The 26,279-nt window shown below is 36.3% G+C and overlaps 1 protein-coding gene across 1 annotated transcript in view; it reads right to left on the bottom strand.

Moving 5' to 3' along the window:
- Positions 1 to 26,279, bottom strand: part of HCRTR2 (hypocretin (orexin) receptor 2) — a 112,984-nt gene that overhangs the window by 14,846 nt on the left and 71,859 nt on the right. Inside the window, exons 5-7 of the mRNA XM_004673583.1 lie at positions 22,087 to 22,265; positions 12,171 to 12,414; positions 3,815 to 3,930 (exon numbers count right to left, since the gene is read on the bottom strand). Of these exons, the coding sequence (XP_004673640.1) occupies positions 3,815 to 3,930; positions 12,171 to 12,414; positions 22,087 to 22,265 (539 nt within the window). The remainder of the gene's footprint in view (positions 1 to 3,814; positions 3,931 to 12,170; positions 12,415 to 22,086; positions 22,266 to 26,279) is intronic.

Raw genomic sequence — 26,279 nt, 5'->3', positions numbered from 1 at the left:
TTAAGCAGTTTGAGGAACCTCCAAACAGTTTTTCATAGTGGTTGTACTAGTTTGCATTCCCACCATCTTTTTAATACAGTCATCTACTTTTGGGCATTTGGGTTGATTCCAAGTCTTTTCGATTGTAAATAAAATAGTATCAAATTACAATTTTAACATGAAATTTCCTCTGAGTAACTGGGCAATGAATTCCTCTATATCTTCTTCTATCTATACTTGCTCCTATTTTTTGACTCACTTCCTTCTTACAACTTACTAATTGAGCAACTTATATTGCTAACCAAGTACTAATTGCAGAAGCAGAAAGTAGAAGCTAATCTTTATCTTAGAGAAGACAGAAAAATGAATTTTTTATAAAATTATTTAGACGTGCTATGGAAAACAGTAGTTACATATGCCAACTGAACACATCATATTATCTTATAATTACAAACAAAATGAGTTGAAAGGCCATATAACAGCCTATTCTATGAAGGCATTTTATTTAATAGCAATTTTCATACTCTTGGTACTTGAATTAATTCACCTAATGAGCACAATATCTCTGTAAGGAACATGTTCTATGATGCTACCTTAAAGATGTTGAAAGAGACAGAACTTTAAATATTTGACAAAATTCATGTCTTTTAAATGTGGATTCTGGACTTAAATTCATGCAGTCTAGACTTTGTGTCTGAGTTTTTGACTTCCTTATCCTGTATCATTTGAGTATTCATACCCCAGCTTGTAAAGAGGTACTCATTACCTTTTGACATTCGGTGTCTTTTTGGAAAAAAGATTATTTTACTTCTTCATGGTCTAGCTTTACCACATGACTGTCCTGTTCCAGTGAAAAATAAGGAGAAGTAACATATACCTGTTCAAATAGTTATTTTAACAGACATTATATTTTCCTCTTCCAGCTTTTGTGCCCTTTCCCTTGGCCCCAGAATGTACTATCTCTGGATGTACTACTCCTTCAGATTGAGATTGGGATTGAGGGGACGAGTGGAGTACCACTAGAGCCTGTTCTCACCAGTGACACAGAACATGAGTGACAACAAATTACTGTTGCAAATCACATACCTTGGGGTGGTAATTTTTTTTTTAGGTTGTTTTCTTTTTTTTTTATTAAAAAGTTTATTTTTACATCATTTTGCCCATTTTTTTTTCATCTCAATTGTAATCCCCACGGGTTTCCCATAGTCCCGTGCATTTCTCTCCCTTCCCCCCCCCCGTTTTTGATCCCATTCCCCACTCCACCCCCACAGAATGTCTCTGGTCTATGGTTGTTCATTGTTTTTGTTATTTTCTCGCCTGGTCCATTATACTCCTGCTATGAGTGTAACCATCCGGTATTTTTCTTTCTCTTTCTGGCTTATCTCACTAAGCATGATCTTTTCCAGCTTCATCCAAGTTGCTGCAAAAGACATGTGTTTCTCTTTTTTGGTTGCTGAGTAATATTCCATTTTATATATGTACCACATCTTTCTAATCCAATCATCTACTTTTGGGCATTTGGGCTGCTTCCATGTTTTTCCAATTATAAATAAAGCAGCAATAAACATGGGGGTACAAGTATCTTTTTCAGTCAGTGTTTTTGTGTCTTTTGGGTAGATACCTAGGAGTGGGATTGCTGGGTCATAGGGAAGCTCCATGTTTAGCAGTTTGAGGAACCTCCCAACAGTTTTCCATAGTGGTTGTACTAGTTTGCATTCCAACCAGCAATGCAGGAGAGTTCCTTTTTCTGGGGTGGTAATTTTTATAATGACATAACCCAGCAGAAACTACTGGTAGATACCCATTACCATGAAGTAGAACACAATAGTAACAAATACACTTAAAATGTGGCATTGAGGGCCCTCCCTAGTGGCACAGCGGGTTAAAGCACAGCACTAAGAAGCTTAAACTACTTCTGCGTGAGTTTGAGTCCCGCCTGCCCCGGAGGAGATCCACATGGCAGGGCAGACCTCTCCTGACCCGCCCGCTGCTCCCCTCAGCAGTGTACTTCATCAATCTGCCTGTTCTGCTCCCCACTGTGTCCCTGGTGAATCCTCTTACCCCCCACATCTCTGGCCTGTACCCCAGTTCTGTACGAATAAATAAATCTTTAAAAAAAAAAGTGGCATTGGGCCCTCCCTGGTGACACAGTGGGTTAGGATCCAGCACTTTAAGCTAGCTGCAGTCGCCTCAGTGAGGCCACTGCAGCACAAGTTTGATCCCTGGTCAGGCCAGGGAAGCTGACCCACTTGGCATTACAGACTTCTCCTGTCTTGCCTGCTGCTCCCCTCAGCAGTGTGTTTCAGTGTGTCTGCCTGTCTGCTCCCTACTCTGTCTCTGGTGAGTACTTTGACCAACCCCCACCCCCACCTCTGACCTAAATCACAGAGGGTATTGTTTGTATTAACAAACAAATCTTTTTAAACAAACCAAAAATAATGGAATAGAGAAAAAATTGAAATTATGAAACAATACAGAGTTAAAAAAAAATGCAACAGCTGCTCATATCCAAGCTTTACAAGATGATTTTGAAAAGTGCTTTGAATTACAATGGCTTCATAAGACCCGAATTAAGATTCATCTTCAAAAAACCAACTAAAGACTGGGAACCAACCTTTTTGATAAATTAAGGTTATCCTAGTAAATACTGTCAGTTGGATAGGGCATGAAGTTCTATAATATGTAAGTTTGAAACTCTATAATACATTAGAGAGAGCTGAAGCTCGAAGAACTGCAGCATTTTAAGATACAATTTACAAGTATAAGAACCTTTGTACCTTAGTAACACATTACATGTGTTTGTGGTGATTCACTTTTCTTTTTTCAAGATTTATTTATTTATTCACACAGAATTGGGGTACAGGCCAGAGGTGCAGGGTTCACCAGAGACAGAGTGGGGAGCAAAACAGGCAGATCGACGAAGTACACTGCTGAGGGGAGCAGCAGGTGGGTCAGGAAAGGTCTGCTGCACCATGTGGATCACCTCCCAGGCAGGGGGGGATGGAACTTATGCGGAAGTGGCTTTAGCTTCTTAGTGCTGTGCTTTAACCCGCTGGGCCTCCAGGGAGGGCCAATTTACTTCATTTTCTTAAATGTTACCTGCTCTGAATTACATATCCTTCCACTAGCTTTCCTTTGATATATTATTGCACTTGTATTTATTAAGCCAATTCTAACAGTTGTATATGACTCCTGTCCTTCCTTTAGACTAATTCATCAATGGATTAAAATGGAGCTCTCTGCATTTGCCCTACATACATGCAGGAGTTATATGACAAATATTTGATTAATGAATAAATGAGTTAATGAATATAAACAATCACTTAAACAGTAAAATTGTCTAACAAATTTCAATACTCCCAAATCAGCATTATAAATGGTTCCCCAAATCAATTCTTCCTGATTCTTCCACTATTTAAAACAATAAAATCTTTGAGATAATAAAATCTTTGAAATTGGAGATTTAACATATGTTAAAAGCTTATTACATGAACATCATCAAAAATACAATTTTCTAGACTTAAAGAAAACATTCAAGGAATTTTTGTTATTTTTCATAGAAAGTAAAATTTGTGATATTAGTGCCAGACAAAATGTAAGTTAATTTATTACAGAGATTTAACAGTGAGTTAGGCAGCTCATAAAATACTTTCCATTAAATGATATTAAATTACCACTTATTCATCATTATCGTAGAAGAATTATTTTAGTAAAAACTAGGAAATAGTTGTGAGAATTTTTTGCTAAATATATTATGTTAGTTCAATCCACTCTTAAATTTTGTTTTTAAGCATGTTCTACAGAAAACACAAGGATATTATATGAAATTACATACCTGCCGGCACCAGAGTTTGCGAAATATTTGCAGATAGGCCAACACCATAAGACACAGGGGTGCCATGTATGTGACCAGAAAGAAACAGATGTGATACATCTTCGGGTAAATTTCACCTGGAGTGAAAGTCAAAATAATACAATCTTAATAATTCATAGATTTGTCTTGAAGATACATCTGTCAATGTCCTTCATTGTGCAAATTTGTCTTCCATATGATCTCAATGATATGGATATATATAAAGGAAAGTACTTTATGATATTTAGCTACTTACATTCACTCACTCATACATACACTCACTCATACATACAAATGCACACTGTGAAATCTTAATTTCATTTAACGTACTAAGGGAAGAATACCAAGTTGTTTCTTAATTTGTACTACCAAAGTCTATCCAAAGTCATGTTTATGTATCAAAAAGCCCTTTAGTGTCTTGATTACACCTGGCTAGTTAATTTTATTTAGATTGTTTTATACTTTCATTTACAAGAAGGGACATGAATCAATCAGAACCTAATTACCAACACTTTTCTTAAAATGAAAACAAAACAAATTCAGTGATTCTTCCTCATTAGAAAGTTTCCTATGATAAGGGGAAGTTACTGTGTTATTGCTCCGAATGCAAATGTAAGAGGCTTTTGGCAAAATAAGTTCAAATATTTGATAATGACTTTTATATGAAATTTCTAGATTATATGCAAATTTTCTTTATGTTGTGTGTATATATGTATATATGCTTTCACTTTTAGTAAAAATGAGCTTCAAGGTTTTCAAAAGTTAATTTTCAAGCAATATGAATATTTTCCTTTTTTATATCTCTCAGTAGGCAGAGATATGTCAAGGAATGTAGGAATTTCTTAATTATGATTATACTTTGTGTATATAGATGATAAATATCACAAAATAGATGCTTATTAAAGAGTCAGTTACTACTTGGTAACTTGTTTTAGATTAATTATTTTACTTTTCCTGACTTAAAAATTCTTTAAAGAATATTTTCCTTATAATAGTATTTGAATCTATCACAGCAATGCAGCTGTTTTTACTTTAAATGTGTGACAATAAGTATATAACAAAATTATTCATGAATTCCATCGATTTTAAACACAATAATATGATACACTTCTAACTGAATGCTAATAAAATGTAAAACTTTCTTCACATCTAAAAATTAGATACCAGGCCTCCCTCCCTGGTGGCATAGGGGTGAAGTTATCAGCAGCCTCTGCAGCACAAGTTTGATCCCGGCCAGGGAACTGAGTCACATGGCACAACAGACCTCTCTTGTCTGGCCCACATTTCTCCTCAGCAGTGTATCTCAGTAGATTTGCTTGTTGTACTTCCTATTCTGTGCCTGGTCATTCCTCTTATCCACTCCTCCCTGCACCTCTGGCCTACACCCCAGCTCCTGCATGCATAAGTAAAGAAAGATAAAAATTAGATACGTTATATTGAATTTGATTATGGTAAAAGGGTTGATTCCATGCTATTACTGAAGGATAATGCTATTATCTCCATGTGTTTCATTATTTTCATTACTATGGAAAGGACATATAGACGCCATGAAGACTCAGTTATGTGATCAAATTTGTGGTGAAGGCAACTTATAGTCAGGATTAACCAATGATGATGATGACGATGATGATAACATTGAAGACATTGATTAAGCGATGATTCATGCAATTCTAACTAAATATACTTCAACCAATATTTATGAGTTGAATGTCCTCCACATTAATGATTTCATATTCTGTTCTCTTAGAATTGGTTGAATTTGTCTCCTCATATATATATATGTATGTATTTGTAGGTATTTACCTTTTTTATAGATATTTTACATCATTCTTTCTTTTTGTACTTATTTCTTAGCTAGATGTTTTTCTTCTCTATAATCTTCAGCAGGGACAGTGGGGTGCATATGGTGCTAGGAGGTTTGAGAGACCAATTTGAGGTGTCATTTTTAGCTTCTCTGTGGCTCAGATGGTACATACCTACCTCATCAGTTTCTAACTTCCTTTCAAGTTTATCCTGTAAAACAGGCCAGTTACATAAAAAGCAGCAGAATCCAAGCAGTCTGACTGGAGGAATAACAAACAGCCTTTCCCTTTGAAGTTCTACAGACAGAGCAGCATTTGGTGGGCCAATTTCAAAGGAACTCTAAGGTGACCTCAGCACTTCCAAGGCACCTGAGTGACTTTGAACTTTTATTTGTTTTGAAGAAGGTGTCACATGAGCTTCCCACATAAAAATATACCTTTGAATCTTACATATCTGGGAAGCACTGGTGTCTGCATCAGACTAAAATGAATGAATAGATTTGAGAAATAACTTCGATAAGTAACTTTTTGATTTTTTAATTGCAGCTATGATAGCTTCACTGGGATATGTTTGGAGTTTTAAATATACAGGAAAGAAATCTGTGTGATCAGTTAGAAAACTCTGTAATTGGCGGGTGAATACAAATTTGTGATAACCAGCATCCAAACTAAGAAAAGCTGATCAAGCAAAATCACCCCTTTATAAAAAAGGGATTATAGTTGATAATTATACATAATTGGTAATCATATATGTATATATATATACATATTTATATGTATGTATGAATACACACATACATATGTACATATATACATTTTGTGCTTATGAAAAGCAAACCTAGAAAAGTCATGGAAATTTTTAATATTAAAGACATTTCGATATAACCTAGAATATTGCTACTTGGAATGTGTTCTATTTAAGTATTACCTAAATCACAAAAGAACATTTTAAAGATTGAAGAACACCAAAATGTTTGTTAGCTAATGAATGGACAAAACCAACCTGAATAAATTATTGCATATTTATCAAATCAACAAATGTAGAACAAAGGTGGATTTTAATCTTTGATGAACAAATGTTATTTTCTATTAGATAGACAAAACTTAATTTTTTTCCTCAAGTGAGCTGAGTTATATTATGGTAATCCAATTATTGAAAAAAATATGAATATTTTCTCCTTCATGTTACACCTATCAAGAATTCAATTGGCATGTAATTTAAATGTAATTTATCAAATATTCTATTTGTTGCTGCTGTCCTTTGAAAGCTTATGTATGTATTAGCATGTACCAGAATCTTTAATATGTTTTATTATCTTCTCCCTAACAAGCATTTTATTTTTTTAAATTATTTTATTTATTTATGCATAAAAGATTAGGGGTGCAGGCCAGAGGTCCTGGGGGAACAGAACAGGCAGATGAGATCGACTGAGATACACTGTTAGCGGGTGAGACAGGAGAGGTCTGCTGTGCCCTGTAGGTCAGCTCCCTGGCCAGGATCAAACGTATGCTGCTGTGGCTGCAGATAGCTTTATAGTGCTGAGACTTGACCCCCTGCGCTACCAGGGGAGCTCCCACTAACAAACATTTTAAATAAATGTTTCCACTAATGCATATACACATATTTGTGTACTCTCAAAATCTCATATTAGAACAGTAGCAACAGTAGTATTTTTCAGACCATAAAAGAACAATGTGTCAAGAACAAACTAGACGAGGTTATGAATTCGAGAACAAGTTGTCAAGAGACCCAAGAGGAGATTATAAACTTGCAGTATCCAGAATAATGTTTGATACAGATTACATGCTCATTAAACATTGCATAAGTGAGACAATGATACCTGGGAGTACAAAAAGATAACTTTCCATTAGGAACTGTCTGAGAAATTATACACTTAACAAATCAAGCATTTAAGAAAGTATGGATATATTTCTGGAGTAATTTAAAAATTTTAGAAGTGTGAACTGATATGACTGAAACAAACAAATAAAATATATAAATCATAATTTAAAGATCATTAGTATAATTGTTTACATTTTATTTGTGTCAAGTATATCTGCTAGAGTTATGACGCGCGCGCGTGTGTGTGTGTGTGTCTAGGCATTACTTAGGAAAGATGAATGAAATGTATTGAAATGAAATGATTTATCCATTAATTATTGTATAATTGTGATAATATTTTTAGTAAGACAGAGTTACTTAGTATAAGTATAAATAAGATGGTAGTTGCAAGATTTTCTCAAAAGGCCTTGATGGATATGGATAAAGTGACAACATTATTAGCCACATTCCCACCATCTTATTGGTTACAGGGTAATTATGATATTATTGCTTACTTTTATAATTATTTTATAATTACATTATTAATTTAAATTACAATAAAGGTAAGAAACAGTTTCTCAATTTATCGCCACAGAAGATAATTTTCAACAATTTTTAAAAAATCAGACTAACAGTTATTCAGCCATTAAAGATTAATTTAGAGGGCTGACATTTTAAAATACAACTTTTTGGACCTGCCTGGTGGCCTAGGATTTAAGTCTTAGCACCAACACCACTATGGCCTGAGTTTAATCCCAGCCAGGGAACTAACCCACATAGGGCACAGCAGACCTCTACTGTCTCACCTGCTGTTCCCCCTCGGCAGTATATTCCAGCAAAATCTGCCTATTCTGTTCCTCACACTGTCTCTGGTGAATTCTCTCACTGAGTGCACCTCTAGCCTTTATCCCAGTTCTTCTATGAAAAATAAATAAATAAACTCTTCAGGTTTTGACCATCACACATTGAAACCTTCAAGTTTCAGTGTTGTAAGTTGAATATGCACTTATAAAATGCCTGCTTAACAAAGCTTATGCTATGTAAAAATCACTATGCCAAATTAAATGTCTAGTGAATAAAAAGTCCACTCTGAATTCTTTTATAGTTGTGAAAATATTAAACTGATCTGTAATTTAATACAATATTTGAAAGCTATCTCAATAAATTTTATTGTTCAATTTTGTAGATAATCAACTCAATCCAACATTATTTACTTTTAGCCTTTGTTATTAACTAATGATGGGCTAATATAAACATGCTTTCAAATAGTTTCTTAAGGGACTTTTGAAGGTTGAGTATAGATTTTTAGTTATTCCAAAATAATTGCATTTACGAAAGAAAATTTCCATGATACCGCTGGATAATAACTAGACTCAAATGAGTTTTATATATTTATATTTATTGTTCAAAGGTAATTAGAAAAATGATATGGCTATTTAGTTAATTATAATAACTCATAAGATGTGTAGTTCTGAAACATTTTGGTAATGGGGGTCACTGCTACTTGATTATGCAGGGCTGCATAAAAGAAACTAATTACCAGAATACTTTAGAAAAACACTACTGAAATCTATTGAATAATAGGTGAACATGTTATCTAATTGTCATCCCTATAGTCGTAAAGGACCCCAACTTTTGAATTGGTAGCTTAAATTTTAATGTACTTACTTGCTTCATAATCTTCAGTAAATATGTTAATTTATGGCTCAATTTCATCATGTATTAACTAAAGTATTCTGAATATGAGATCCTTACGCTGCTTGCCAAATAAATTCACTGCATAGGAATTTCATAAGAGACATGTGATGACCTGCTTCTCACCCACCTTCTTTCCAAACACGGGTATCAGGCTGCATACTCCTTCATTCCAAAAACTGTAAGTTTGAACACTCTTCCTTTTTTCTTCAGGAATGGTGCCCACTGTGTGGGTTTTCTTGCAGCTAGGGATGCCAAATTTCCTCTTCCCTGTCTGGAAAATTCCTGTTCATTTCTAATGCTTTGTTGAAATGGTAGCAGCTCCTCTGTAAACTTTTACTCAAGAGACCGGGACTGAGTTTGCTTTTCATTTGTGTTTCTAGTATTTTGTACACATGTAAATTAAGATAGGAAACATGCTATAAACATTTATTTGCCTTTCATCTTCACAAAATAGAGTATATTCCTTTAGGCAGGATCTATTTCTTTCCAAATTGGTGCAATTCTCAGCTTATCCTCAGGAATAAATGGGACTTAAAATACTTAAGAATAAATGGGACTTAAGATGCTTAAGAAACTTTTCTACCATTTGGGATTTCCAGTCATCTTATTTTTGTCTGAACTTTTAATGGGGAGACTGGGAAAAACTGAAGATGATCTGGTCAAATACAGCAAAAATAATTGCAAAGTAAGAAAAGGAGGTAAATATCAATTTTAGAAATATATTTAATATTTGGTATATGAATTAAGGAAATTGTGAAAATTTTAATTTATATAGATCTTTGGATCGTTAAAGAAATAATCCCAGTGCCTTTGAAATTTTATATTACACTGTGAAAACATACTCTTAATTTTTCTTACTGCCCTTTTCTCTTTTCTAAAACATGTACCAAGGCAGAAATTAAGGTTACTTCAAAGATTCATATACTGAAAGTATCAAATCCACAAGTAATCTTCAGGTGTTCTTTTCCTTGACACATCTTTAAAATAAGCATAAATGTATACTGGCTAATAAACAAATGCTTTGTTAAAGTTTTTTTCCTAATTGTGAGTGATTTTATATACTTATCCAGAAGACAGATTGTTTTCCTCAAGTTTCACTTGGTAATTTTGTAACTAGTGAATATCTTTTATTTCCTGCCTTTCTGTTTCCAGATTTGTGCCACAAATAGACATTGATAGAAGTGTTTCCATTGTCACAGACAAATCACAAAGGCTTGCTGAGTGTTCTGAAGCAAAGGAGCATAAGGCTCCAAATTTCTGCCTGTGTAAATTTTTTTAAAGATTTGTTTATTTGTGCATACAAAACTGGGGTATAGGCCAGAGGTTCAGAGACGGCGAGAGGTTTCGCCAGACACAGAGTGGGGAGCAGAACAGGTAGATGGATGAAGTACACTGCTGAGGGGAGCAGCGCACTGGTCAGGAGAGGTCTGCCGCGCCATGTGGTCACCTCCAGGGCAGGGCAGGCGGGGATCGAACTCATGCTGAAGTAGCTTTAGCTTCTTAGTACTGTGCTTTAACCCGCTTCACCACCAGGGAGGGCCGTTTTTTTTTTTTTTTTTTTTTTAAGATTTATTTGTTTATTCGTACAGAACTGGAGTACAAGCCAGAGGTGCAGGGTCGGTGAGAGGCTACACTAGAGACAGAGCGGGAAGCAGAACAGGCAGATCCATGAAGTACACTGCTGAGGGGAGCAGAGGTGGGTCAGGAGAGGTCTGCCAAGCCATGTGGATCACCTCAAGGGCGGGAGATGGAACTCTCACTGACGTGGATGCGGCTAGCTTGCAGTGCTGCTTCCGAACACGCTGCGCCACCAGAGAGGGCCCGTGCTTATGTAAATTCAACACCAAACTTATCAGAAGGGAAGCCAAAGAGTTTCGTAAGTAATATATTTCTTAATCAGCTAATAATTATGTCAATGATAGAATTTATTAATTTCATGTTATGGATCCAGAAATAAGCAAATTTATATTATTTACCACAGAGAACAGTATGGCTCCACACATCAACTCATATTCCCAGGCAGGACAGGGTTTTATTTATTTATTTTCTAAAGATTTATTTATTGGCCCTCCTGGTTAGGACACAGTACTGCAAACTAGCCACAGCTGCTTCAATGAGAGTTCCATCCTCAGCCCCGGAGGTGATCCACATGGCATCGCAGACCTCTCCTGTCTCACCCACTGCTCCCCTCAGCAGTGTATTTCCTCAGTCTACCGGTTCTACTCCCCACTCTGTCTCTGGTGAATCCTTTCACCACCCCTGCACCCTGCACCTCTGGCCTGTACCCCAGTTCTGTATGTCTAACTCGTTTTTTAAAGATTGATTTATTAATACAAGAGCTGGGGCCTAGGCTGGAGACATGGTGGTAATCGGGGGAAGGTTTCACCAGAGACAGAGTTGGGAACAGAACAGACAGATTGACTGAAGTACTTAGCTGAGGGGAACAGTAGGCAGGTCAGGAAGTCTGCCATACCATGTGGGCCTGGGTGCAGTGGCTGCAGGTTGCTTCATAGTTCTGTGCTTTAACCTGTGCACTACCAGGGAGGACCAGGATGGGTTTTTAAAATGGAATACACGGTTGTATTTGAAGCTTATTAGGGCACTTGATCTTTGAGACAATATATGCTATACCATCTTACAAAGTCTCAGTCATTCCAAAATATGTATTTGAATTTGTGAAAATGAGTCCTTTATATTTTAGAAGTTTTAAGAAAAATTATCATAACCAAATCTGAGTTGTGTAATACATTCTCCCTTTCATTTCCTGTTTGAAAGTTAGACAATAGTGCAGAGTATTGTGAAGGGCAGGAAAAGGGTGCTGTTATCCTGCTTACAGAAGGGTGGAGTTGTTTCATAAAATTGTTTTGGATTTTAATTTGGTTTTCATGCTTTTGCAAAAATACGTTAACAAACGCCAATAAAATATACAAGGTTGGATTTACAATGGCTATACAAACCAAATGCTCATTTTGCAGCTGTAATGTAAATGCCAGTGTGTGGGCCATAATGTACTTACCACCCCAGCGCTCATCACACACTGTAAAGAGAGTGGTTTTATTGGCTAAGCCAGGGAGCATAGTGCTACACTCCATGACGATGGCCTGCGGGATCATTATAATGCAGGAGACAATCCAGATGATGATGATGCTGTTCCTTGCTCTTTTGGCCGTGCTCTTAAACATCAAAGGGTGACAGATTGCATACCACCGATCCAAGGCGATACAGCTCAGGGTGAGGACAGACACCGACACTGACACAGTCTAGAGAGAAAAAGAACACAATACAAGGGAAGCGCCAAGTGCTACATGGATGATTTAATATTGTACCACATCAGAAAGTAGTCACACATATAACCAGACACAAAATTGCCAAAAAATATTTCATGCAAGTGCTCTCTAGTAACATAAAACTCTGCCAAAAATATGAACACTGTATTAAAAAAAAATACTGGTTTTGTATGAAACATGTAAAATGTGCTATGAAAACATAGCCATCATTTGCAGGCCAAATGTTTTAATTAATAATATGGGATTCTTTGAATAATTATTGTTATTATTTTGTCTTGAATTTTTTTTTTAAAGATTTACTTATATATACATACAAGAACTGGGGTGCAGGCCAGAGGTGTGGGGGGGTGAGATTATTTTCTAGAGACAGAGTGGGGAGAAGAATCGGCAGATTGACTGAAATACACTGCTGAGGGGAACAGAGGGCAAGACAGGAGAGGTCTGCTGTGCCATGTGGGTCACCTCCCTCGTTGGGGATTGAACTTGTGCTGCAGTAGTTGCAGACAAATTCCTAGGGCTGAGACTTAACCCCTTGTACCATCAGGGAGGTTTGCAAACTTTTTATTGATGAGGGAAATCATACTTTCAGGTGGGGAAAAAAAAATACAGCACACATGTTTAAACTAGCAAACTTTTTTAACTTATAAAGAGTAATATAACATGTCTTTGTCTTAAATTCTATAATTAACAAGACCACAAATGCTGTTTTAATTTGAAAATTTAAGCACAGTACAGAAACAAACATGTTTCATGTTTCCACCCATATGATCACTTTATAAGCTTATGGCTAATGTGTTCTGGATGAGCCATGCAGTTGATGTTATTCTAAAAATTACTCTTTAAAATGAAGCCTCATTTATTACTATTGTAATTTATTACTATTATTATAGATTTCTTTTTATTTTAGTCTAAGCATTCCTCACATAATACAAATCATTGTGCTGAATCTGTTACTTGTCATCTATGATCTCTATTGGAACAAAACTCTATGGCAGGAGGAAATGTTGCATTTTTTTCTCACGAATCTGTCCCAGGAACTCTCTGGGAGTTTTGTGTTTAGTAAATACATTTTTTTTTAAATTAACAAAGGGTTGTAAGTCTTAATCTGAGGTAAAAGATGTGATCCAGTCATCTTTCCTTTTTTTTTTTTTTTTCCTGTCGTAGTTGTGCTGGTCTCACAACAAGTGGATGTGGAAGGGCAGTTATGCAACTGTCTTACATCAGAACCTTCCTTGTTGAGTGAAAGGGATTTGAGTTAGCCCAGCACAGGGTAAAGGGTTCTGAGTAAGGAGGAGCTATCTGTTTTCACTCTCTTCCCCCATGCCTCAGCCTCTTTACACACATACACACACACACACACACACACACACACACACACACACCCCTCTAGGCGTAACATGTGTGTGTGTTTTCTGTAAATGAATAAAATTGACAGGATAACATTATTGCTAGCTCTATTTACTTTGATTCTCTCTGGAAAAGGCATAGGATTTACTTGAAATCATAACCAGGTTACCTGGCATGGACACAATCTCACTTTGCTAAAGTGATGTGTGATCTTTGGTAAGTGACCTAACCTCCATAAGCTTAAGTTTCCTCATCTGTAAAATATAGATAATAGCACAAACAACAGAATTTTAGGAAGAGTTAGTGAGATATGGAATCTTTAGCTCAGGACTAATATAACTACTAAGTGTTTAGAGTTACTTCTATGGTTATGACAGTGAAAGTGATTACACTATCTATTCTCTCCATTACTAAGGTTAAGAGTTTTAGCTTTTGATTGGAACATATGTTTTTCAATGGAAAATAGTCATATAAATTACAACCACTGAAGTGACATTTTGAAGGCTAATGGCATTTTAAGTGTTATTTTAAGGTCCACCAGAGGAGGCATAGGTTGGTCAATGATTCCTAGGAATTTGTTGGTGCTGCCTTAGAGTGTATTCATGTTTACTTCTTAGACAAAGTCCCTTTTACTCTAACCTCCATTCCTTTCTTGAAAATAGATCAAGCTCTCACTATTATTAGCTTAGGAGTGAAAAAGTGGAAGTCTAGATATTTACAGTTGACCTTTTATAATTGCTAGGTCAGGGTCCTATCTGCCCTATCTAACAATTAGAACTTAAAAAACAAACAAACAAATAAACAAAAAAACCTTGGTTAGGCTTAGTGATATATTACATATGAATTCTGATCAGTGTAGATGAATAAGACAGAAGTAGCATGGTGCAAATGGTAAGTCTTTTAGTATCCCACACAAGTATTAGTAAGAATTCAGAGTAGGCCCTCCCTGGTGGCCTAGTGGGTTAAAGTACAGCACTAAGAAGCTTAAGCCACTTCCGCATGAGTTCGAGCCCTGCCTGCCCAGGAGGTGACCACATGGTATGGCAGACCTCTCCTGACCCGCCCACTGCTCCCCTCAGCAGTGTACTTCGTTGATCTGCCTGTTCTGCTCCCCACTCTGTCTCTGGTGAAACCTCTCACCCTCTGCATCTCTGGCCTGTACCCCAGTTCTATATGAATAAATAAATAAATCTTTAAAAAAAAAAAGAATTCAGAGTAGCTCACTAGAGACACTGAAATCAAATGTAAACTGTGAACTGAGGTGTACTGCCTTCTGTGTCTTGCAGTGACAGGAGAAAACATGCAGGCATCGTTAATCCATCAGTAGAATACACTGAATATACCTTCAGCCAAAACTCTCCTGACTAAAATGAAAGAGACCAGAGACATCACACTCCCAGACTTCAAGCTATATTACAAAGCCATAATAATTGACACTGCATGGTACTGGAACAAGAACAGACACAAAGACCAGTGGATTTGAATAGAAAACCCAGATATAAATCCGCAGGCATATGGGCAGCTAATCTTTGACAAAGGAGAAGAAAAGAATATGCAATGGAACAAAGAAAGTTTGTTCAACAAATGCTGCTAGTTAAACTGGGTTGCTGCATGCAAGAAAATGAAGCTAGATTACTACCTTGCACCATGCACCAAAACCAACTTGAAATGGATTAAAGAAATAGACATAAGACCCAAAACCATAAAATATCTAGAAGAAAAGTTGGGAGAAATGCTACATGACATGCACCTCAGTAACATCTTTAAAGATACATCACCCAAAGCAAGGATAGTAAAGGAAAGGATAAACAGTTACATCAAGTTAAAGAGCTTCTTTACAGCAAAAAAGACATTACACAAAACAAAGAGACACCCCACCGATTGGGAGAAAATTTTGTACACGTTACTTATGACAAGGACTGATCACAAAGATAGATAAAGAGCTGATGAAACTCAGCAAAAATAAAGTGAACCGCCCATCAAAAAGGACAGAAGAGCTAAAGAGACACTTCTCCAAAAATGAAATGCAGATGGCCAACAGGTATATACAAAAATGTTCAAAATTACTTGTAATAATGGAAATGTAAATAAAAGCCACAATGAGATGTCATCTCATACCAGTGAGAATGGTACATATTAAAAGTTAGCAACAACAAATGTTGGTTAGGATGTGAAGAAAAAGGAACTTTCCTACACTGATGGTGGGAATGAAATTGATACAACCACTATAGAAAACTGTTTGGAGGTTTCTCAAACTTCTAAAAATGGAGCTTCCATATGACCCAACAACCCCACTCTTTGGTATCTACCCAAAAGACACAAAATCATTTATTCTAAAGACACCTGCACCCCCATGTTTATTGCTGTTCGATTTACAATAGGGAAGACCTGGATTCAACCCAAATGCCCAAAAATAGATGACTGGATTTAAAAGATGTGGTACATATACACAATGGAATATTACTCAGCAATCAAGAATGTTAAACTCATGCCTTTTGCAGCAGTATGGATGGAACTGGAAGGGATTATGCTTAGTGAAATAAGACAGAAAGAAAGAAAAAATAAAAAACCAGATAGTTTCATTCATAGCAGGAGCATAAAGACCAGGAAAAACATAGCTACTGGAATAAAGAAAAAATGAAAAACTATGAACGGCTATAAGCTAGAGTCATTTTATAGGGTGGAGAGGGAGATAGGATCAAAACTGGAGTGAGAAGGGAAGAATACATGGAAATATGATGATGGCATACAGGTGAAATGGTGATGGAAAGTCCATGGGGATTACAACTGAGATGAAAAAATGTACAAAATGAATAATGATGCAAAAAGTTATAAAGACACAAAAGGGTCACTTTAATGGTACAGCTAAGTCTTACAACCATTGTGAGATTTTTAAGATTTTTGGGCATTTGCTGAAGTATAGCATATCATTCATAAATCTAAAGGTTGTGTTTTATCATATTTAGAATAAAAATAAACATATAAATCATAGGTAAGTAATAAATGGCTGAAGGATCTTAAATGTAACCAAATAAATTTAAAGTTTGGCTGGACATTTTGTAATATGTTTTTAAATATTCAGCAAGACATAAGTATCATATTAGGGACAAAAGCCTGCAGTTTCAGAATATCAAAACTAGGAGAAAAATTACTCAAATTTAAATGAATGGCTTATTGCCATTGGCACTATTCCTCCAGTTGGGAAAATTCTATGAAAAATGGACAATAAATTGAGAGAAAGTGAAGATATTAGTTTTACCAGTACACCAATATTTTTATGCATTTATAAATATCCATCAAGAAGTGATGCTGACTTAGTGATAACTGGATTTATTCTTATTCATCTGATTCAGATCTTATGGTTACTCAGTGGTGTTCTCCTTGGTCTATGGAAAAAAGATCAACTACATTTCTAGATTGATTACTGTTTATAGAGAAGCAGACAGAATCTCTCATGAGATGAAGAGCTCCTTCAATGACAGGATTTGTTTCACATTGTGTAAAAGTAAAATAGTGTTGGGCTGGCTCTCCCTGGTGGCACAACGGGTTAGGATGCAGCACTGCAGGCTGGCTGCAGCCACTTCAGTGCTAGTTCTGAATCCCAGCCCTGAAGGTGACCCCAGATCTCTCCTGACCCACCGGCTGCTCCTCTCAGCAGTGTACTTCCTTGACCTGCCTGTTCTGCTCCCCACTCTGTTTCTGGTGAATCCTCTCACCGTCCTGCACCTCTGGCTTGTACCCCAGTTCTGTATGCATACATAAATAAATATTAAAAAAAAGTTTAATAAAAAAATATACTGTTGATATCTTTAAAAGAGACACATACCATGGACTTCACTCACTGGTTGCATACTCTTCCAGTTTATTCTCAAGTGCCCATAGGAGAAACTGGAAACCAGTCTACAGAAGGTATCACCAAGACTACACCTATCAGAGAATGAAATACCCTTCCCTCATTACACATTCCCCCCTTTCTGGTTTGTAGAGACTATGAAATAGTCTCTTGTGGCTAATAGAAGATTCTGGGCAACTGAAGCTGTCTCATAATTGATGAGGAACCTCCAGATATCCTTCTGGATAGTTGTTGGAATGAATCAAGAGAGACAGAATTTGCAGGAAGCAGCAGGGACATGGTGCTTCCATCTTTACTACTTACATTTTCCCCAGTGTCTCCATGCAAATATCGTAAGAATGATATCTCATTGAGTTTTTTTTTTTTCCTATGTAGGTATTGTGTCTGTTGTACACTATACTATTTCTCTCAAAAGTATAGTTAGTTTATTTTTATAACCCATTCATGACTTTCAGCTGACTAAGAAGTTAACTTTATAGTTAAATTTAATGTTTGCAGTGAAGCTTTTAACTTCTATGGTAGTTTCACTTACTATTACATCAATGATATATGACCTTAAAAATGATCACTTTTCTTTATAATAGACCATTGGAGAAATATCAAGCTAAAGATCTCTTTGTAACATTTCAGCTCCAAAAGACTAATCAACATAATTTCTAGTAATGGGCTATTTGTGCCTCTGCCAATTTTTTTTATTATTATTAGACTTTATGTATTTTTTTGGAGTATGTTAAGATTACAGCAAAATTAAGGTACAAGAATCTCCATATACCCTGCCTTGCACTTGCACAGACTTCAACACTGCCAACATCCCCCAGAGTCAAGTAGTTGGTACAACTACTTAGCACTGACACATCATAATGATTCAAAATCCATAGTTGACTTATTGGTTTGCTTTCAGTAATATACATTCTATGAAATGTATGGTGATGACACGTAGCTGCCATTCTTCTATCTTATACTATCTTAAAAACATTCCATACACTATTCAACTCTTCCAACCACTGGCAAGCACTGACCTTCTTACAATCTACAAAGTTTTGCCTCCTCTACAATGTCTTATTATTGGGATCATACAGCGTATACCATTCATCTTTATTGTTTCTTTTACTGCGTAATATGAACTGAAGTTTTCTCCACCTCTTTTCATTGCTTGATAATTCATGGAATTAATACAATTTCATTGTCTGGATGTTCTATAGTTTACTTATCCATTGACCTGTTAGGTTACTTCCAATTATGAATAAGGCTGCTATAACCAAACAATCATATATAAACATTTGAGTGGCCTTCCGTACAATTCCCTTTGATAAATATCAAGTAGTGTGACTACTGGATCACATGATAGGTTTAGTCTTGTAAGCAGCTTTCAAACTGTTTTCCAAAGTCACTATACTAGTTCTTCCATCAATGACTAAGAGCTCCTGTTGCTGTTGCTCCCTTTTCTAGTCAGCACTTGGTATTACTTGTGCTCCAAAATATGAGCATTATACAAGACATCTAGTGTTATAACATTGTTTTCCTTTGGATTTATCTGATAACGTGATATGGGACATCTTTTCATATGCTTATTTACCACCTCTATATCAGCACTTGTGTGGTATCTGTTAAGGTCTTTTATCCATTTTTAAATGGGTATTTTCTCTTATTTTTACATTTTATGAGTACTTACAATATATTCAATAGTCCTTTGTTATACGTGGCTTTTGCACATATGACATAATCTATGATGTGTTTTCATTCTCATTTTTATAGAACAGTTTTAAATTTTTGTTTTGTTTTTTATAGTAGTTTATTTTTACATCACTTTTTTTCATCTCCATTGTAAACCCTGTGGGTTTCCCATCACTGAGTCACCCATGTGCCATCACCATAGTCCCGTGCACTTTTCTCCCCCTTCCCTGCCCCCATTTTTTATCCCATTCCCCACTCCACCACCACAAAATATCTCTGGTATATGACTAGAACAGTTTTAAATTTTAATGAAGTCAGTACATCAATTACTTATTTAAAGTATTATGCCTTTAGTACTGTACTAAAAAAACATCAATGTACTTAAGATCTGACACAAGCTATGCAACGCCTATTGTCCGACAGATTCCGGGTAGATCCGGTAAAGCTCTGAAAAATCACTTTCCACTGCTAACTTATGTTATGACCTCCCTTTTTTGTATATTCATAATATCAAAATATTCTGAGCAACCTTCAGCTTACAATTGGATTGCCTCAGCCTCAGAAGGCGCTACCTGGCCCTGACAAGCAAGTACTGCACCAGGGTGAGAAATTCCTCTTGAAGTCAAAAGTCATTAAACAACTGGCTGATTAATAAAAACAAATGGCTGTTACTGCAAAGTCTCTCACTGCCAGATGGAGGAAAACCCAAATCATATCACTATATCTCTCATAGCCTTCTATTCAGTTTCTAAATAACCACTCAAGCTTTCTACTATCTAGTCTTTGGCTATGGAAATTCACCCAGGTCTCCAATGCAGAGCTAATCAGGTTTTTCTATCAACTAGACTTCAAGAAAACTCACTTAAACTTTCTAAAAAGTTTTTCAAAGAACCATACCTTAATTTGATTTACAAAAAATTTCCTCTTCCTGCCCTCACTTTACTTTACCCCCTAGGATGTCTCTATGAAAATAAAAGCCTTTAAGTAATAGATAATGTTTAAGGGACTTTATTTTGGTTAATCTTCATGGTGGTAAATATAGTAATATTAGTCTTAAACTTTGTGAATCTATGTACCTGTTTTTTTGTTTTGTTTTGTTTTGTTTTTTTTTAAAGATTTATTTATTTGTACATACAGAACTGGGGTACAGGCCAAAGGCTCAGGGGCGGCGAGAGGCTTCACCAGAGACAGAGTAGGGAACAGAACAAGCAGATCCACAAAGTACACTGCTAAGGGGAGCAGCGGGCGGGTCAGGAGAGGTCTGCCTCGCCATGTGGTCACCTCCGGGGCAGGTGGGAATTGAACTCATGCGGAAGTGGCTTTAGCTTCTCAGTGCAGTGCTTTAACCTGCTGCGCCACCAGGGAGGGCCTATGTACCTGTTTTAACCTTGATAGATTGATTTTAAAAATGTTATAATCAACTAAAGGTCAAAAAGACCCCAGACTCTTCTTAGCAAAAAGGTGATTGTGATCTCAGCCCATTTCATATGCTAATGTCATCCCTCTGCCTGCCTGAAGTATATAAAATAACCTCTGCTAAAGGCAGAGCAGGAAGACTTGCATCCAACTCCCATTCCCGTGTCTTCCTCACGCCTGCTCCCCTTTTTTCCCTTTTCCCCCCTTTTCTAGGAATCTCAGCTCGCTGACGCCATTCCCATTGAGACCCTGCCTGTTCTGCCCCCCAATAATCCGTGATCGGGGATAAAGTCTCCGACAAAGATCCTGTAGGTTTTCCTTTCTGTTATCTTTCAATTATATTTTAGTTCTCCAATTTTTTTAGGTTTGCAGTTCATTTTTCATATTTGTGAAGGGTATAATATTTGTGTTGAAATTAGTTAATTAATTAAAATCAGTGTCCATTTGTTTTACCTACCCCAACTTTTGATTATTTGCAATATATTTTTTATTATATGTATACTCTTGTATATTGCAAATACTATGATCACCATCTGAGAGGTTGAGGAAATAATGAGTGGCGGCAAGGGAATGGTTATGGGAAGAAAAGTAGAAGGCAGTCACCATTTCTCTCATTATCCAATTGCTAATGGAATCTGTCTCTTTAAAAACTGTAGTTGTACCCACTAGCTCTACTAGCTTTGATCATATAATTCTTAATTTTTCACTATGAAAAAATTACAAAATAGTGTTTGGTTATGTGAATAGGGGAAACTAATTTGTTCACACTCTTTATAATTATAAAATTATAAATCAAAGAAGTAAAAAAGTCTATGTGCATCTAATAGTGACATGAGGACTCTAATGCTTTATTTATTTTAAAGATTTATTTATTTATGCATACAGAACTGAGGTGCAGACCAGAGGTGCAGGGACACTGTGAGGCTTCTCCAGAGGTGAGGGGGGAACAAAACAGGCAGATTGATTGATATACACTGCTGAGGGGAGCAACGGGCAGGTCAGGAAAGTTCTGCTGTGCCATGTGTGTCACCTTCCTGGCCAGAATCGATCTCATGCAAAAGTGGCTTTAGCTTTGTAGTGCTGTGCTTTAACCTACTGCACTAACCTACTGTACCACAAGGGAAGGCAACCTAATGCTTTATTTTTATCCAGAATATTTTTACCTAGAAAAGTCTCAAGTATTATATTCCTTCAGGTCTAAAATTTCTTAGACAAGAATGCTTCTTTGTTAGACACAATTAATATAGTTCAGATGGCCATAACAATTATTAAAATACTTTTTTTTTTAGTAGCTTCTGTGTTTACACCAAAAAAAAAACAAAACAACAGCAACAACAACAAAAGAACACAATTACCTGTAGGTAAGGAATCACTTTACATAGGGACTGTCCAAAGAACCAGGTCTCAGTGATGTCCACAACTAATGTGGCTGGAAGGCAGGTGATGGTTACAAGCACATCAGCCAGCGAAAGGTTGACTATGAAGTAGTTGGTTACTGTCCTCATGTGGTGGTTCTTCCACACTGCCACACAAACTAATTTGGAAAGAGAAAGAAAAGTTACTGATATTGACTAATGTTTGTGTTTCCCCAAAATTCACATGCTGAAATCCTGACACTCAAATGATGGTATTACTCTGGGGTATTACAAGGTCATGTTGGGGGGGTAGCCACATGAATGTGATGAATGCACTTTGGAAAGTCACCCAGATTATTCTGTTGTCCTACACACCAAGTGAGAACACTGCAAAAGGATTGTCAACTATGACCAGGAATTGGGTGTCCTCACCAGGTATCAAATCTGCCAGGACCTTGATCTTAGGTTCCATATCTATGAAAAATATATTTCTGTTGTTCACAAACCATGGACATATGATACTCTAGTTACTGTCTCAGTCTGTTATGTAACAAATAAACAAAATAGTACCAATGAAGAAACACTGTCAAGCTCATTAATATTACTGTAAAAATCCACACATAAATACTAAAAAAAAAAAAAAAAGAAGAAGAAGAATACATGCTTAACGTTAGTTCATTTGCCTTGCAAGACATTTCTTAATAGATCTTAAGGTTGTATTTATTTCAACTTGGATTTGCAATGTTATTTCCAGAAATAAAGAACAAATTTTGATTTGCTTTTGTATCCCCCTCAGTGTTCACATGGAAAAATATGTCTACTGATATAAGAAACATGTAAGAAATATTTACTGTTTTGGGATGAATTAAGAGTTAGCTATTAAAAAAAAAAGATTTATTTATGCACATAGAACTGGGGTACAAGCCAGAGGTACAGGGGACAGTGAGAGGCTTCACAGAGACAGAGTGGGGAGCAGAACTGGCAGATCAATGAAGTACCCTGCTGAGGGGTACAGCTGTGGGTCAGGAGAGATCTGCAGGGCCATGTGAGTCACCTCCCTGGTGGAGATCAAACTCATGCTGATGAGGCTTTAGCTTCTTAGTGTTGTGTTTTAATCTTCTGTGTCACCCAGGGGGGCCAAGAGTTAGCTATTTTTGATAAACATGTAGTGGCTGCCATATCCATGATGTTTACATTTATCTCCTCCTAAACTCTACATTTGAAATTTTAACTGAGAAAAGGCTTAGAAAACAAAACCCAACAACTATTCAGTCTCTAGTATGGCCAAATGCTGAGCTAGTTGGTTCATATCTTAAGGTTGTTTAATCTCTATGACAGTTCCAAGGGATACATCATTAAGGATGTTTTATATAAGAGGTAATAGAAACACAGGGAATTTATGGAACCTGGATAAGGACAAATGGCTCATAAAGTACAGAAGTAGTTACAACCGGGATTAACAAGTGAAAAGCTGGTCTTTTCATGACAACGCCTGTCAACTTTGATGAAAATGAAGGGGTTGTAAATAAAGTACATATATTATAGTAACTCATCCACTCTTTCTATAATGCTTGATGGTCTCTAAATATTGCCTCAAATCAAGTTTATCCTACAATACTCTCAGAGGTGACCTTTCTCGTTATCTTTCAAATTATCCTTATGTTTAAAGGCTTTGCTGCCATAATTGGTTGCTCTTTACTGATAGAACATGAAGATCCTCCTTGATTCTCTGTCCTTCCCTGTTAGGTATATCCAAAGGTTACACAGTCACTGGCTTCAGAGTTGTATAAATGCATAAGTACTGCTACCCACATCAATTGAAGGTTTGCTCCACTGAAATGAACTGTGAATTTGCTTCGGGTATCATTAACTTGTCAGAGCTGCCATCCATGCACCCAAATGATGCAGTGATTAGTAACATTAGATAGTGAAGAAATAAAGCACATTTTGTGAAGTTCAAGTCGCTGAATGAGAAATTTTTTGACAATTATGTACTTTTTACTAAGAGTATGCTGATAAATGCTTTTACTATCTCCTGAAGCTGAAATTACCCTTTAGTCACCAACAGATGTTAATATAATAAAATGTCTGAATTTTCCATGTAATTTTGAAAAAAATTCACATATTCTCTAACTCCAGCATCCCTCCCTAAAACTCATTTTACTAGAGTAAATTGTGTTTATTATTTAAAGATGATACTCTCAAATTATTTTCCAAAAACGCATAAAACACGCACACATACCACACCACATACTCATCTTGGTAGTTGACTGACACATCACCACAGCTTGTCATGAAGAAATTGATAAAAGTATCACGCTGCAGATACTTGACCAACAAATGGTCCAACTTTGGATCAAGAAGAGAAAACCGATTAAAAAATTAAATCCATTTTGCTTTGATTTAGTTCTTCATAGTTTGTAGGTGTGGAATGACAGTGTTTCAAGATCGTGACAATGAGTTATGTGTAACAAATAAGAAAACAAGTATATTTTCCACCAACATTTCTACGCTACATAATAGATGCCATGTTCGGTTCTAAGAAATTTATAAATTTAATCTAATAACTTTAAAGTAATTACTATCACTCTCCTAATTTAATAGGTAGGGACCTGAGGATATAGAGATTAGGGATCCTACCTAAGGAAAATTTGGTAATAAGTATCAGAGTTCAGATTTAATATTCTTTGCCATGTTATGGCATTCAATTACTCATTCATTGAAACAGAAGATGAGAAAGAAGTTGCCAACCTTTATTTATAGGGTTTTAATATGGGTTCATAGAATGTAGAGTTGTAGATCACACATTTTAACTCATTAATCTGATGCATAAATCACCTTTGTATCATCCCAAATCCATCCAGTTTAAACATTCTTAATTCAGAACTTGCTAAGGCCCTTAAATTTATTTTGTGGTGGCTTTCACTACTAGCAAGTACTTGTTCTTATCCACTTCCCTTTCACTTCTCTTCATTCGTGTTTGCTTTTCACTTCAAGAGTAAATGAGTAAACTATATATCTATATCTATATCTATATCTATATCTATATCTATGTATTTACAATGAACCTATATTATTTTCCCTGAGAACCATACATTGGTGTTTTACAACAACATAAATACATCTTGAAGTTCTGGAGACTAGAAGTCCAAAATTAAGGTGTCATGAGGTCCTTATTCCCTCTGAAACTGCAGAATAATACTTTCTTGCCTTTCACCGACCTTCTGGTGATTTTCTGTCAGCTTTGACACTGCTTCCAGTCACCTTTTATCAAGAAAAGGTATGTTTTTGTAGCTCTGTCTTCACGTGGCTATCTTCAAATAACAAGACCAGTTATATTGAGTTGAAGGGCATTCTACAAGTATGACTTCATCTTGGTTCGAATACTTATATCTACAGTTACCTTAATTCCAGATAAGATTATATTTTGAAAGACTGGGGATTAGCATTTTAACATCTCTGGAGGCAAGGGAGTTAGTATTCAATTTATAATAGGATGTCCTTTGGCATCCTGAAATTTCAAAAATGTATGCAAAAGGCATTCACTCCAAGTATCTCCCAAATTTTAACACATTTCAGTTTCAACTTTTAATCCAAAATCTAATTATGTAAAGCCTGTCCAGGTGAGATGCAGATTATTGTCTTTGCAGGGCACAATTCCTCTCCCTCTGTATCCCAGTTTATACCTCTAGAGAAACTTAGAAAACAAGTTACCTACTTCAAAAATGCAATAGCAGGAGAGGCATCCAGCAGACATTCCTAATCTAAAGAGTAATTACAAAGGAAAAGAAAGCAGGCACAGATCTAAAGCAAATTTGCAACTCAGAAGGACAAATTCCACTAAACTTTAAGGTTTAATAGTAATTCATTGCACGGCAAGTGATGCTCTATCCTCCCAAGCCAGAAGACTGGTAGTTTGGTCCAAGGCCCTCAGGCTAAGGTGTTGGCCAACCATAGACATCTGTATGGAAATCCATGCCTTGCCTCTGCCTAGCCAATGGTGATTTTCATTATTCTTTGATATTCCTGGTTTGTGATGCTATAACACCAGTCTTCACCTTCTTGTTCACATGGCATTCTACGGTGTCTCTATCTTCACATGGATGTATTGTAGTGGCTCCAGTCATATGGGATGCATGATCCATCCTGTTCCAGTATGACTTCCTCTTAAGTAATTATATCTGCTATAATTC

Source organism: Condylura cristata, unplaced genomic scaffold (genome assembly GCF_000260355.1).
Source record: "Condylura cristata isolate star-nosed mole 26May11 unplaced genomic scaffold, ConCri1.0 scaffold00001, whole genome shotgun sequence".
Lineage (NCBI taxonomy): Eukaryota > Metazoa > Chordata > Mammalia > Eulipotyphla > Talpidae > Condylura > Condylura cristata.
This window is presented reverse-complemented; position numbering and strand designations above follow the sequence as displayed.